We start from the raw sequence: 12693 nt of genomic DNA, 5'->3' as shown, positions 1-12693 counted from the left end.
AGTGTATTTTTGTAGATATTTTCGCCCATTGTGTTCACATGGATGGGACCATGAATGCTCAAAGGTTCCTGCCTGGGCCTGTTAAGCGACTGTCCCCGCTGGCTGTCCCCCTGGCTGTCCCTGTGGCTGTCCCCCTGGCTGTCCCTGTGGCTGTCCCCCAGGCTGTCCAACTGGCTGTCCCCTGTCTGCCCTGAGCCAGCAGTGCTCGCACCCATGCTCCCTTCTGGCCGCCCCACAGCCTGTCTGGCCTCACTGGTTTCTAAGGTCCCTTCAGTTACCTGCCCTTTGTGAGCCCTGTTCCTGGCTCGTTGTCTGAATTCAGCTGAAGCTAACACTGTGTCAACTGCTCAGCTCCCTCTTCCCGGCCCCAGACCTACTACCTCCACTCATTATCTCCTCCTCCGTTATCTCTCAATTTTAAAATCATTTGCTCTGTTCTGGAGGCCAGAGTGTGCACTTCCTTCCCTCAGTCTCCGAATGGGGGACTCCGGGAGCCAGGCACACGGTGAAGGTGTTGCTGGCCTTCCCTGAGGGCCTGTGGAGTGTGCACCCAGACTGCGCTCGGGCAGCCTCCAGTGTGCCCCTCAGCAGGCAGATGCCGGGGAGGTAAGAAGGGTGAGTCGACTGGAGCATGGGGCAGGCGACCTGGGGGCCTCGGGGGTCAGCTGCTCTCCCTTTGTGCTCTGGTTCAACCATTTACACTCTTGAGTGCCCTCTTCCTGAAAACAGCACTTCTGGGGTTCTTCTGGGAGTAGAGAGAGTGCGCAGAGTGGTCCTCAGCTTGGCTCACTTGGGAATCGCCTTCGGGGCTGTGGGGCAGGGTCGGGGGGCCTGAGTCCCATCCCAGAGATTCTGGTGCAGTTGGTCTGGGGACCTGGGAGTCGGGTTCCCAGCTCCCAGGTGGGTGATTCTGACATGCAGTGGCGGCTGAGACCCACTGGTGGAAGGCCCATCCAGGTCCTGGTGAGTAGCTGGCAGATGGGATTTTGATAGTTCTGTGCAGGAGTGGGTTTGAGGTAAGCTGGAGGGAGAGCTTCCTGGCGGCATTATGGGAGGCAGTGGCATTCTGCTAGCCCTCAGAGATAAGAGCAGCATTACAGCCTGAGCAGAAAGATCCGATAGTCGGAAAGCCTGGTCCATTGATGAGAACCTGTGCTCAGGTATCTCAATATTAATACATCTCTCTGGTTTGTGTTTCTGTCCTCAGATTGTTGCAGGTCCAAACCCTCGCTGGGTAGATCTGACGGTGCTACCTGTATTAATTGTCTATTGCTATGCAACAGATTGCTCCAAATCTCAGTATCTTAAAACAGTAATTATTTACTATCTTTCCCTGTTTCTTTGGGTCAGAAATGCAGATGGAATACAGAGGGGAGGGTCTGTCTCTGCTCCTCTGTGTTTGGGGCGCATCTGGGAGACTTGAAGCCTGGCATTAGAATCATCTGCAGGTGCATCCACTCGCAGATCTGGGTTGGTGTTGGCTGTGGGCCTCTCTGGGCTCTCAGCTGGGACATGCACGTGTCCTCATGACTTGGCGGCTGGGTTCCCAGGGCAAGCATCCGGAGAGACCAGGGCCAGGCAGAAGCTGTGTCTTGTTTATGACCCAGTCTTGGAAGACTCATAACATCAATTCTGATTTGTTAGAAATGAGTCCCTGAGTCCAGCCTATATTCAAAGGGAGGTGAATTAGGTTCCTCCCTTTGAAGGGAGGAATGAAGATTAGCCTCCACGTTACGTGGCAGTCCAGCGCCTCTAGCCTGTCGTGGCTGGAGCCTTGGTTTGGGGCCCGCAGGTGGGATTCAAGTCCATGGCTGCCTTTTCCAGCAGCAGGAAGTCCCTCCCTGACCCTTCCTCTCCTCCTTTCATCTGGTCAGAGTAAGGACCGCGCCAGAGTCAAGTCTGTGCAAATGTTTTGCTACCTGTATACAAATGCACATTATTCTTTCATCTTCTGGCTCCACCAGCCTCCTTCCTTGAATTGAGGATGAACAGAGAGGGCAAAGTGAAGAATGAAACCTTGAAACCACAAGATCAAGTTAGTAAGGAAAAGTGAGCATGAATGCAGACAGGTTCTCCTAATTCCCTGTAACTTATAATATAAATCATGAATATACTTTCTGTAGGAAATAGTTACTGCTGATATTACTGTAAATTATTTCCAGTTCTTGAAAAAAAGTATTCTTTTAAAAATATAGAAGTCTTCAAAAATTACATATGTGAATGTATGTATAAATAAATAAATAAATGCATAGAAAATGAAGTGGAATGATACACACCAAACACAGTGGTTGTTCCAGGAGAGGAACATGAAATGAGGGAAGAGGGGATTTTTCAATTGAAAAAAAATTTGATGAATTTTGGTGTCGTTTGTTTTTTGAAATTAATGAGCACATATAACTATTGTTTTTAAAGAGATCTTTGTAGTATGTAGTATTGGCTGGGGAGAGGGCAGGGTGCCGGCTCCGTAACCATCTGTTTTCTGTCCTGTTTTAGATTGGTGGTAGGTGGTGTTATCTGAGAGTGATGGGCCCTCAGGCTGAGGGAGCAGGATGAGCAGCCAGATTCAGCCGGGTGGGGATGGGGCCGGAAGGGGGAGTCAGCACGGAGCCAGAGAAATAGGAGCTGGTGGAGTTCGAAGCCCCCTGGGGACGGTCAGGAGGAGCCTGGGCTCCTCCTCATGCCATCCCCGAGTGAACACAGCTCTGCTAGGTGATGTTTTCCGTGAGGGGCCGGCTTCCTCCTGGAGGGCCTCCCAGAGCTCTCAGCCACTTCACTAGGACCGGTGACAGGTTGTTCTCACCTGTGGGTTTTCCTTCACACCAGCCTTGCTTGGTTTTGCCTGGCTTTATTCTGTGACCAGAGATAAGCTGGAATTCTGAGAAGTTGCTTTAGCCAAATCCTGAGAACAAGGAGGGCCTTGTTTGGGGTTATGCACATCAGCTTTTGGAGGAGGTTAATTCATCAGCTCAGCTCTCTGCTTTCCAAGTCCCTGTTTGAGTTGGGATCGTGTTTCTCTGTCTGTGAAGGGGAAAGCCTCATGGAGGAGCAGGTGCCGCTTGAGGCCTGTGCGGCGCTGATCACACCAATGGGCGCAGGTTGGGGAGACGCAGGCCCTGGTGGTCCTAAATGGACACTGGTAATGAACCCAAAGAGGGAGGCAACTTTGTTACCGTGTTTGGCTTGCCCATGGCTATGTGGACGCTGTTATAATTTCTAGGATTTCCATGGATTGATTATGTAGTCCACAGGGTGGTCCTGACCCCGAATTCAGGAGCTGGGAGTGGTCGTCGCCTCCCCTCCTGCGACTGACGTTTCCCAGAAGCCACCAGCACGGACTGGGTTGGTTCCAGCTGAGTGTGAACATGGCGAGCCCTGGGGCACATAAACCAGTCCTGAAACTTTTTCCTGCTGGAGGATCTGCTTTCCTTGGGGGCAGCAGTAACTCTGAGCCCTGAGAGGGCTGCTTGAAAAAGCTGCTGTGCTGCGTGTGGAATGCACTCTACCCCGTGGAGGCTTAGGGGAGTTCCTTGGGCTCGGGATTCCTGGAGCAGCTCTGTAACTTGTGGCATTCTGAGGCCGGCGGCGCGTGCGGCTTCATCATTTTCTCTGTCTCCCTCGCAGGGCAGCTGGTTCGGATGCGTGCAGAAGCCTGACATGAGCTCCTGGAACCTGGCGGAGAGGAGCCGCGCGCGGTATCGCAGGCATTTTTTGGTGGACAACAGTGCATTTCACGGTGAGCTGCCTCGTGTGTGTGGGTGGCTGGGTCTTCTCTGTGTCTCCGACAGGACTTATTCTGCTCTCTGGGTGCAGATATGGTGTGACTGTGGGGTCGGTCCAGGAGCCCGAGTGAACTTGCTCATGGACAGGCCCCCGGAGCCCTGCTGGGCTGGTCCGGCAGGTGTGAGCAGGACGCCCCCGACACCGCAGTGGCGTTGCGTTCCCTCCCTCCCAGGTGGTCCGTGACTGCTGTGTCCCCACTCCAGTGATGTCCCACTCGCGTCTGAAACGTTGGGGTCCAGGCCCATTGCAAGTGAGTGCTGACTGCTACGGGTCAGCGGTCAGTGCCCGTCACCAGCCGGTGTGGCCGGTCGGCCACAGCCACAAACGGAACAGAGTTCCCAGCACCTCACCGCGGCTGTCAGTCACCAATACAAGTCGTTTTCAGGGCAAATGACTGATTGCATCCGCCCTGCCAGCGTTTGCTTTGTGTATGCAGTCGGGGAATGCTCTGTCAGTCCTGCTGTCAGGACACCCTGGACTGAAATTGGTGTGAGAGCCAAAGATTGATGTGTCACCAGAGGTTTTGGAGAAAGCTCCATCAGAAACTGGTGGAATTACAGAGGGAGGAGATTTTGCAGGGGGTGGAGTGTGTTCAACAGGCCCGTGATCTCAGTTGTCTTCGCCCTTTGCAGTTCGGCTTTTCTTCCTCGCTCTGGTAACGGCCTGAGTGTTGGGTGCTGCCTTAGTCGGGTTTAGCTGAGTCTGACCTGCTTCACTGAGGCGCTTGAGAGTTTGCTGGGGTTTTCACGTTCGTTCTCCCCTCACTGGGGACGTCGAGGGGTCGAGGGTGGCTCCGTTCCCAGGTCAAGAAGGGGAGCGGAGACGAAAGGACTGGCCCAAGTTGATGTCGTTGCCAGCGAGTCTGGACGGCGGTCCTGGCGTCCGCCTTTGCAGCTGGCCCTCCCGGCCCTGCAGGGAGTCGGGAATCGTGACTCCACACCACGGCCCCGAGGTCCACCTCACGTTCTCGCCACCTCGTCTGAGGGCCTGTCCACAGCTTCATCTTGCAAGTGTTTGCTGCATGGCACTTTCTGTTACAACTTTATTTGTATTAAAAAAGAATAGATTTGATAGTCAAACAGACACAAGAGTTAGAAAAACTAGCTTTATTTTTTCAAGTTTTATTTTGTGCCAATTTTGAAAAAGTTCAGATTTACATGCTTTCATTCAGTATTTTAGAATGTCTTTGTCCAGAGATCTCAAAGGCTGTAAGAACTTAAAAACAGTTTTGGTGCTGGCCCAGTGGTGTAGTGGTTAAGTTTGTGTGCTCTGCTTTGGCAGCCCAGGGTTCGTGGGTTCTGATCCTGGGTGTGGACCTACATACTGTTTATCAAGCCATGCTCTGGTGGTATCTGACATACAAAATAGAGGAAGATTGGTACAGGTGTTAGCTCAGGGACAATCTTCCTCACCAAAAAAAAAAAAAAAAAAAAAATTGTACATATTTTAATAGTTGTCTTACCACTTAGTGTATTATTGTGTCAGAGATACTTGTGCTGGGGGCTCGATGAACACGTCCTACTGAGTCATTCCGATGCCTCTGCAATAGTTATTATTTATCCCATTTTGTGGATGGGGAACGGAGGCTGGGGTGGTTGTGAAGTGGTGATCTAAAATCTAAACTCTGATCTGCCTGCCTCCAAAACCCCACGATTTCTTTCCTCCAGGCCAGCACCTCCATTTCAGTGATTTCAGGGAGGAATCAGCGCTCTCAGAGGTTACGTTCTATTTGCTAATAGTTGCTCTGTGCATCTTGCGTGTGCGATCTTGAGCCGGTCACAAAACCCTGCAGGTTCGTCTCCTCTGAGATGAGCATGCTGGTCTCTGTTCTGAGGCTCTTTCTGGATCTGGTTTCTGGGATTCCATTGCCGTGTTTCGGGGGGTTAAGTGACTGGTGTTTGTGAGCTCTCCGCCACTAAACGTGAGAGCACGAGGGGGCAGCAGAGGACGTGAAACACGATTGGGCACTTGTTGCTTTGGGAATTGCTCCTCTGAAAGGATTCAGAGATGGCAAATCTTCCAACACTAAAAGGATTAAAGCCAATTAGAATTCTGATCTATTCGTTTGTAATAAAGCCATAGCGTTATGTGTTTCTGATGGTGTAAAATATCACTTCGGATTTCTGTGCCTAAGGATGTGTGGTTTGGGAAAGAATAAACCTCTGCACTTCCTCTTTCTTTACCTGTGCGGAAAATGAGCGTCTGTTGAGATGGGAACTTCCCTGTCTTACTGGACGCTGTGGGAGGCCTGGTGTGTTTGAGCTTGAGGGAGCTCCTGTGACGATAGCGCTCTAGAGGATTTCAGGACGTTTCCGAGAAGAGGGGCCACGACGCGGTGTCGGGAACTTCAGATCTGCTTCCATGGGACGTCTGGGACGTGGGATGAGCAGTGGGAGGCTCCTTGCTTACTGGCTTGGCTTCTCTCTGTCTATGCTGATAACTCCTTACATGACCAAATCAATCAAAAAGAAACCAAATCTCTTGATGATAAACAGAAGAGAACCACTTCCTCCCTGAGATAGTGGACTTCAGGATGTGCTGGCTGTGTGAGCGCACTGTACACGCAGACTTAAGCAGCGTTCCCAGGAGGAGAGTCACGTGGAGTAAGACTCTGTGGGCTAAAGTGGTCCATAAAGGGTAAAGTGGAAATGCAGCACTGCATACAGTTTCATGGTTCGTAAGACATGTTCACGCCTGGTTTTCTGAGCACAGAGGTGATATGTTCCCATTGGAAACTGTTGTGAAAATTGCTCACCATCCCACAACCCAAAGAGCAGCTGCGTTAGTCGTCTGTTTCTCTCGGTCTTCTGTCTGCTGTTTCATCCCCCAGCGGTGCTGACGTGGGCACGGGGCACTTGGGACGGTCAGGAAGTGGCGCGTGCGGGCTGCTGGGGACGAGCTGGCCGAGCGCTCTGAGCTCTGTGTCCGCGATGAGAGGAGCCTGTGAGGGACCGTGAGGAGCTGTGTTTATGTCCCGCTTGTCTCTCTTTTGGCCAGATTTTTAGGGAATCTCGAATCCAGAGGGACTGTGCTCCTATCAAAGAAGCCAGTTGCTGGGGTTTTCCTCTGCCCAGTGGTCCTTCTCCTGATGTTTGAAATAGAGACAGCACTTGGGCAAGAATGACTTGCGGGGTGCGGACTTTGCTTCAACGGCTCCAGCTTTCATGAATTATTCTTATTTGAAAGTTACCTGTACCCTCAGCTGTTTTTCTTGGTTGCAGTGAATTGCAGCATTTTTTTCTGACCTAGGACAGAGATTCTTAAACCAATAATCAGTATATTTGCAATTAATATATACAATTTGTTATGCACGTAAGTTTTTTCCAAACATTTGAGTTCCTTAATAGAATATACCTGGAGGAGATTTAAGTTTTGTTTTCATGCACTGCTGGTTATAATTGAGATGTTGGAAACAATGATTGCTTTCCTTTAAGTTATTTTGGTATCTTCCCAGGTTATGTTGAAATTTATTTCTGTTGCTATCATGTTATATGAATGTTTCTGAACGACCGTCACAAATCTAGACTGGAAAGTTCTGAATTGGATTACGAATGTCTCTTACTGTCAAGGGATGAGACTAGGGTAGTTCTCTTGTTAACATCTCTTCAAACCTGCCTTTTGTGTACCTTGACTGCCTCACAGCAGCCTTCTAATGACACCAATTACTTTAGTTAATTGATTGAATGAAATCCTTTCTAGTCTCCCCTTCCTGGCCAGAGGCCTCGTCAGCGATGTCAGGATAGAGACTTGACTGCCAGTCTGTGAGGAAAGGAGGCTGGATCGGGACCCAGACACGAGCCCTAGTTCCAGTTTCCCTGCTGACTGTGTTGCCTTTGTCACATGGGGACCCTCAGTTTCCTCGTCTCTGAAGTGAGGGTTGTGCCAGTTTCCAGGCTCCCTGTGGCAGCAGTGTTGGAGGTCCCTGTGCGTCAGCATCAGGGTGGGGGTGTGGCGGCGGGGAGTGTCCTCCAGGCCAGGACTGGGAGGGAAAGGCTGGCAGGATGAGGACAGAGAGGAGGGAAGACTGCCTTCTGATGTAAACTTTGTAGTTAGTTTTACACTGACAAAAAGCTACCTTTCCCTCTAGGGAGAGAGGGCATGTGTGTGTATGCACATGTGTGTGCATGTTTGTGCACGTGTCCAAGTGTGTAACTGCACACGTATGTGTGCAGGGTATGTGTGTGTTTATGTGCATGCATGTGTGTGTGTGTTTGTATATGTGTGCGTGTGTGTAGGGGTGCTCATGAATTCCTCCTGACCATGGACAGACGAGTAGCTGGGACTGACGAGCAAGCTTTCAGGACAAACGTCATTATACTCTGAAGTCAGAGTAGAGAAGTCCCCCTGGCTGGAATTCTACCTTTCCTGGAAAAAGAAAGGAGAATACGAGGTCCTGCCTGGTGAATATGAAATGAAGTCTACGAAATCATGCAGAAGGGAGTTGTGGTTCTCCTTAGTTCCTGCAGTTTATGAGCAGGTGGCGACTTGGGCAGCCTGCCTGCGGCAGGGTCTGCAGGCTGTACCAGGTTCACGTCAGGGTGTTGTCTCTTGCTGAGCTGAAGCCTCCCTTCTCTGGCGAATGGCTGTTGACCACCTGCTTCTAGGCCCAGGAGACACCAGTGCACGCGAGAGTCCTGTTAGTGCCGCGATGGTCAGGAGAGCATCAGAGGAGCATGGCAACGGGGAACTTCAAAGACAGGTTCAGAGAAAGGGTCAAAGAAAGAAGCTGTACCTTAGGGGAGGAAGTGTGTGAGTCATTTAAATTTCTGAATTGTAGTGGAACTGAGTCTGGAAGCAGCCTGGCCCTACGGTTCCTCTTTAGTCCCCCATGGCCACCAGGGCGGCAGTGCAGGGCAGTGTCCCTGCGGGTCTGTGATGCTCAGGCGCTTCCTGTACACTTGGAGCGGCGGCTGGCCTGGGCTCCCGCGGCTGCCCTCCCGCCGCGTTGCTTGGGTGAGTTGTTCCCTGTGGGACCAAGTTTCCAGGTCAGCACAGGCTGCAATTCAGGACACGGGACCTCTGAACTCCCTTCCGGGTGCTAAGACGTCAAGAAATCTTGTGTTTGTGACCTCCGCTCCTCGCCCCACTTTTAAGTAGAAGAAGCTAATTGGAAAATTTGCTGTGAATCAACTGACCAGATTGGTTTATGCGCTTTTCTTCATCCCTCATCTGAGACAACTCAGAGCCAGCCTCACAGAGGTAGGTGCTTATGTTCAGTTATCACCTTGATGTGAGCTGGTGTGAAAAGACACATCCCATAACCTTTGGGATGTGCTGCTCCCTCATCTCTTATATACATATAAATATTTATGTATTTTTGTATGCTTACCTATTTATTTTTTTTGGTGAGGAAGATTGGACCTGAGCTAATGTCTGTTACCAATCTTTTTTTTCTCTTTTTCTCCCCAAAGCCCCCCAGTACATAGTTGTGTATTCTAGTTGTGAGTCCCTCTGGCTGTGCTATGTGGGACGCTGCCTCAGTGTGGCCTGATGAGCGGTGTCATGTTTGTTCCCAGAATCCGAACCCGTGAAACCCTGAGCCACTGAAGCCAAGTGTGTGAACTTAACCACTCGGCCACGGGGCTGGCCCCTATATTTTAAAATTTACAGTTCATTTCTTTCTGTCTTTCTCCACGGTGGGCATTCCATTTGTAACAGTTTATCGAGCGTCTCAACTTAGTGTAGCACAGGCATGAAATGGTTTTATTTTTCTTCACTTAATGCTTTTAAAAGCACTCTGCAACATCTTGGGCATATTCTGTACTTTCTGGCTGCGTGTGGTCATTGAGGGTTGACTCTAGCATAAGGTGTTGCTCTCAGACTCCCTGCACCTGTCTCCCGCTTCCCTCTGGCGCAGGCCTGGCCCGGCTGCTGGGGCTGAGGTGGAGGTTCCTCGGGCTCTGGTCTCCCCATGAAGAGGAATTCTGGGCCCAGCTCCTCAGGCTGCGGCACGAGGACAGACGGAGAGGCAGAGGGTGCCCCAGCCTGGGCCCCTGTGGCGTGTGTGGGGAGGGGTCAGGAGCCCTGTGGTGGTAGCTCCAGCCTTACCCCCGGCACCAAGGGCTCCTCGAGAACCCGTTGTCCAGCCCTCCTTCGCTCGGGCTGTGGTGTGGCCTCCCTGCCTGAGGGCACTTGGGCACCATCCGGCCCTGCCCTTTCTCTCATCTGTGTTTCCTCACCTGGGGCTGTACCGGCTGCAGCAGCTGTGGAGGAGGGAGGCGGGGTGAGGTGCACCTGCCGACCCGTCTCGTTTTGTCCCTTCTCGCACTCTTGTGGGAACTGCTCCCGAGAGCCTGAGCGTCTCTGCGTCATTCTCTCGTGGTTCTTCCTCCGCGTGTCTCTGGGCACAGGAGCTTCTTCCGCCTCTGTCCTTGGCGTGCGTCTCTGCCCTCCAGGCCCTGGGCTGTGCATGTGGGAGGGCCTCGGGTAGGGCGACTTTGAACGGGTGGGATCCCACCACTCACCCCGACGCTGCCCTGGGACCCCAGAGCCACTCCAGGCCGGTCCTTGTCCACTCACATTTCAGGTCAGGGCGACTTCATTCCCCAGAGGTCCTGGGGTTCTTTACTGTGCTTGCTTCTTGCAGGATTGTGTAGCTGGATTGATGAGAACCAAGCGACAGTTTAGGTTTATAAAAATCCCTGTGGAGGGGCCGGCCCGGTGGCATAGTGGTTAAGTTTGTGAGCCCTGCTTTGGCGGCCCGGGTTCACAGTTTGGATCCAGGGTGCAGATCTATACCACTTGCCAGCCAGGCTGTGGCGGTGACCCACTTACAAAATGGGGGAAGATTGGCACAGATGGTAGCTCAGGGATAATTTACCTCACCCGCCCCCCCCCCCAAAAAAATATCCATGTGGAGACATCTCGACCTCCTTTCCCCATCAGAAATCTGATTTGACGGGAGAATTTTGCTGGATAGCTGAACCCACTGTTATCTCTCGTCATGCTGACCGTGTCTAGGTCATTCACGTTCTGTGGTGACCAAGGGGTGAAAAGGTCAGGTGGTGGACAAGGCACAATGGCCAGTTGAAGCCCCGGTTCCGGGGGCCCAGGTGGGTGAGGCGTGGCCTGTTGGGTCTCTGAAGCCTGAGCCTCCGTTCTCGTCAGAAACAAGCCTCTTCCGCCGGGTGCGCCCCTGGCCTGCCTTTCCGCTCGACTCCAGTTCTTTCTCTTGAACTGAGGCCGCTGGGCATCAGCCAGGCAGGAGGCCTGACTGTTGAATTCCTTGTGCTTGAGACACCAAGTTTCCAGTTCCTGAATTAGAAAGAAGAAATAGTATGCCTAAAACATCATGTCGTTCTGATCTGCAGACTCCTCGCGGTGTAAATGGTTACTTGTGAGGATTGTTTCCCCTTAGACCCGTGACGGATTTCAGCCTTTGTTCTTTATGCTGCATTTCTATAATTATAACTTTCTCTGCTCTCTCATTTTCCTGATTGTCTTGTGTCTCTGCGTCTAACGGCAGCACGGAGACTGACGGGAGACGAAATGTCTTTCCATGAGTCGATTCAGGGTTCCTCCAGGATGATGTAATTATTTAATTAGTTACGTAAAAGATCCAGATTCTTCTCTTGGACCACGGTAGTAATTATTAGTGATTGCCCCTGTGGTCACAGAAGCCTCGCGTCTCCCGTCTGTCAAAGTGATTAGCAATCGCAGTTGGTCCCTTCGTCTGTAAGTGGAGAGTCGGGGTGACTGTGTTGTTTTGGCAGTCGTCCCTCACAGGTGATTACAAGTGCAACTGTGGCTTCAGGGGGATGTTGGGATCTGTTGGGTTTGTGTGAAGCCTGTGGGGAGTGTCATGTGGCTCGCCCCCTCCCGCAGCTCCTGATGACTCCTGATGTCCTGGCCCAGGCCGCATCTCTGCGCTCGGCCCCCACATGTCTGTCCTCCTTCCTGGCGGCTGCACGGCACCTCCAGTGCCTCTGACTCGCAGGTCAGGCCCGCGCTCCCCTTCCTTGGGGCCATTGGCTGCGCTCCCCTTCCTTGGCAGCCTTAACTGGCCCTTCCCTTCCCTCCTTGTGCCCCAGCCACACTCGCCTTTGTGTTCCTTGCCCACAAAACCTACCCCTTCACCTCCTCAGCTTTCAGCTTATCCTTCAGATCCAGTGAAGGGCCCTCCGCAGAGCAGCCTCTGTTGACCCTGGCCTGGCCGGTTTCCTGCTCTCTGTCACCCTGCACTGCGGCCTTGGGGCATCGTCACTGCTGTAAGAACACAGTTAATTTCTGTCCCCGCCTTCCAGGTTCCAGGAGAGCAGGGCCTTCCGACTTGCATCTCAGGGACTTAGGGGCGGCATCGTGTCAGTCGGTGCTCAGTACAGCCTCGCTGAGTGAGTCACTCATTTTCTTTACTGGGGGGCTGCACCCCTGCCGTGTGGTGGCTGTGCCCTCTCTGGAGTTTGGCCTGAGTCTTTCTGCTGTGTGTGCTCGGCCTTTGCCTGCACGCCCTGTGCTCTCCGTCACACGTGCCTTTGCCTCAGAGAACGAAGGATGCTGTGGAGCCTTCCTCCTGAGACTAAGAACCCTCCTGTTCTGTAAAAAAGCTTATTACAGATGCATAGTGCCTTGAAACAGAAAAGGACAAAGCCGTTTCTTTAAAATAATTTCTTAGACATTTTGAATTCATTTAATAGTACTTTCCAGAATTTCCATGTTGGTTATAGATATGTCTATTTCACTCAACTCTGAAAATGGAGGTTTCACTCACTAAAAGTGCACTATTAGTAAAAGCTGTTTGATTGCAGGGTTTTGCTATTGAAATTCTCTGCTGCTCGTGTCTGGAAGTCTCCGGTCACAGAGCGAGTGTCGTCTGCAGAGAGCAGAGCTGCGCAGCACGGCAGCGCAGGCTTCCGGGAGAGAGGAGCGGAAGCCAGGGGCACGCGAGGGGAATAATCAGGCAGCATCGGGCCTCTT

General features: G+C 51.9%; 1 protein-coding gene across 16 annotated transcripts in view; it reads left to right on the top strand.

The window, feature by feature from the left end:
- Positions 1-12693, top strand: part of PLCH1 (phospholipase C eta 1) — a 223838-nt gene that overhangs the window by 33692 nt on the left and 177453 nt on the right. For all 16 annotated transcript variants that reach the window (XM_070493783.1, XM_070493790.1, XM_070493796.1 and 13 more), the window contains one exon: positions 3622-3733. In XM_070493783.1, the coding sequence (XP_070349884.1) occupies positions 3622-3733 (112 nt within the window). The remainder of the gene's footprint in view (positions 1-3621; positions 3734-12693) is intronic.

Source organism: Equus asinus, chromosome 21 (assembly GCF_041296235.1).
Source record: "Equus asinus isolate D_3611 breed Donkey chromosome 21, EquAss-T2T_v2, whole genome shotgun sequence".
Lineage (NCBI taxonomy): Eukaryota > Metazoa > Chordata > Mammalia > Perissodactyla > Equidae > Equus > Equus asinus.
The sequence above is the reverse complement of the archived record's forward strand: the minus strand, read 5'-3'. Positions and strand labels throughout refer to the sequence as shown.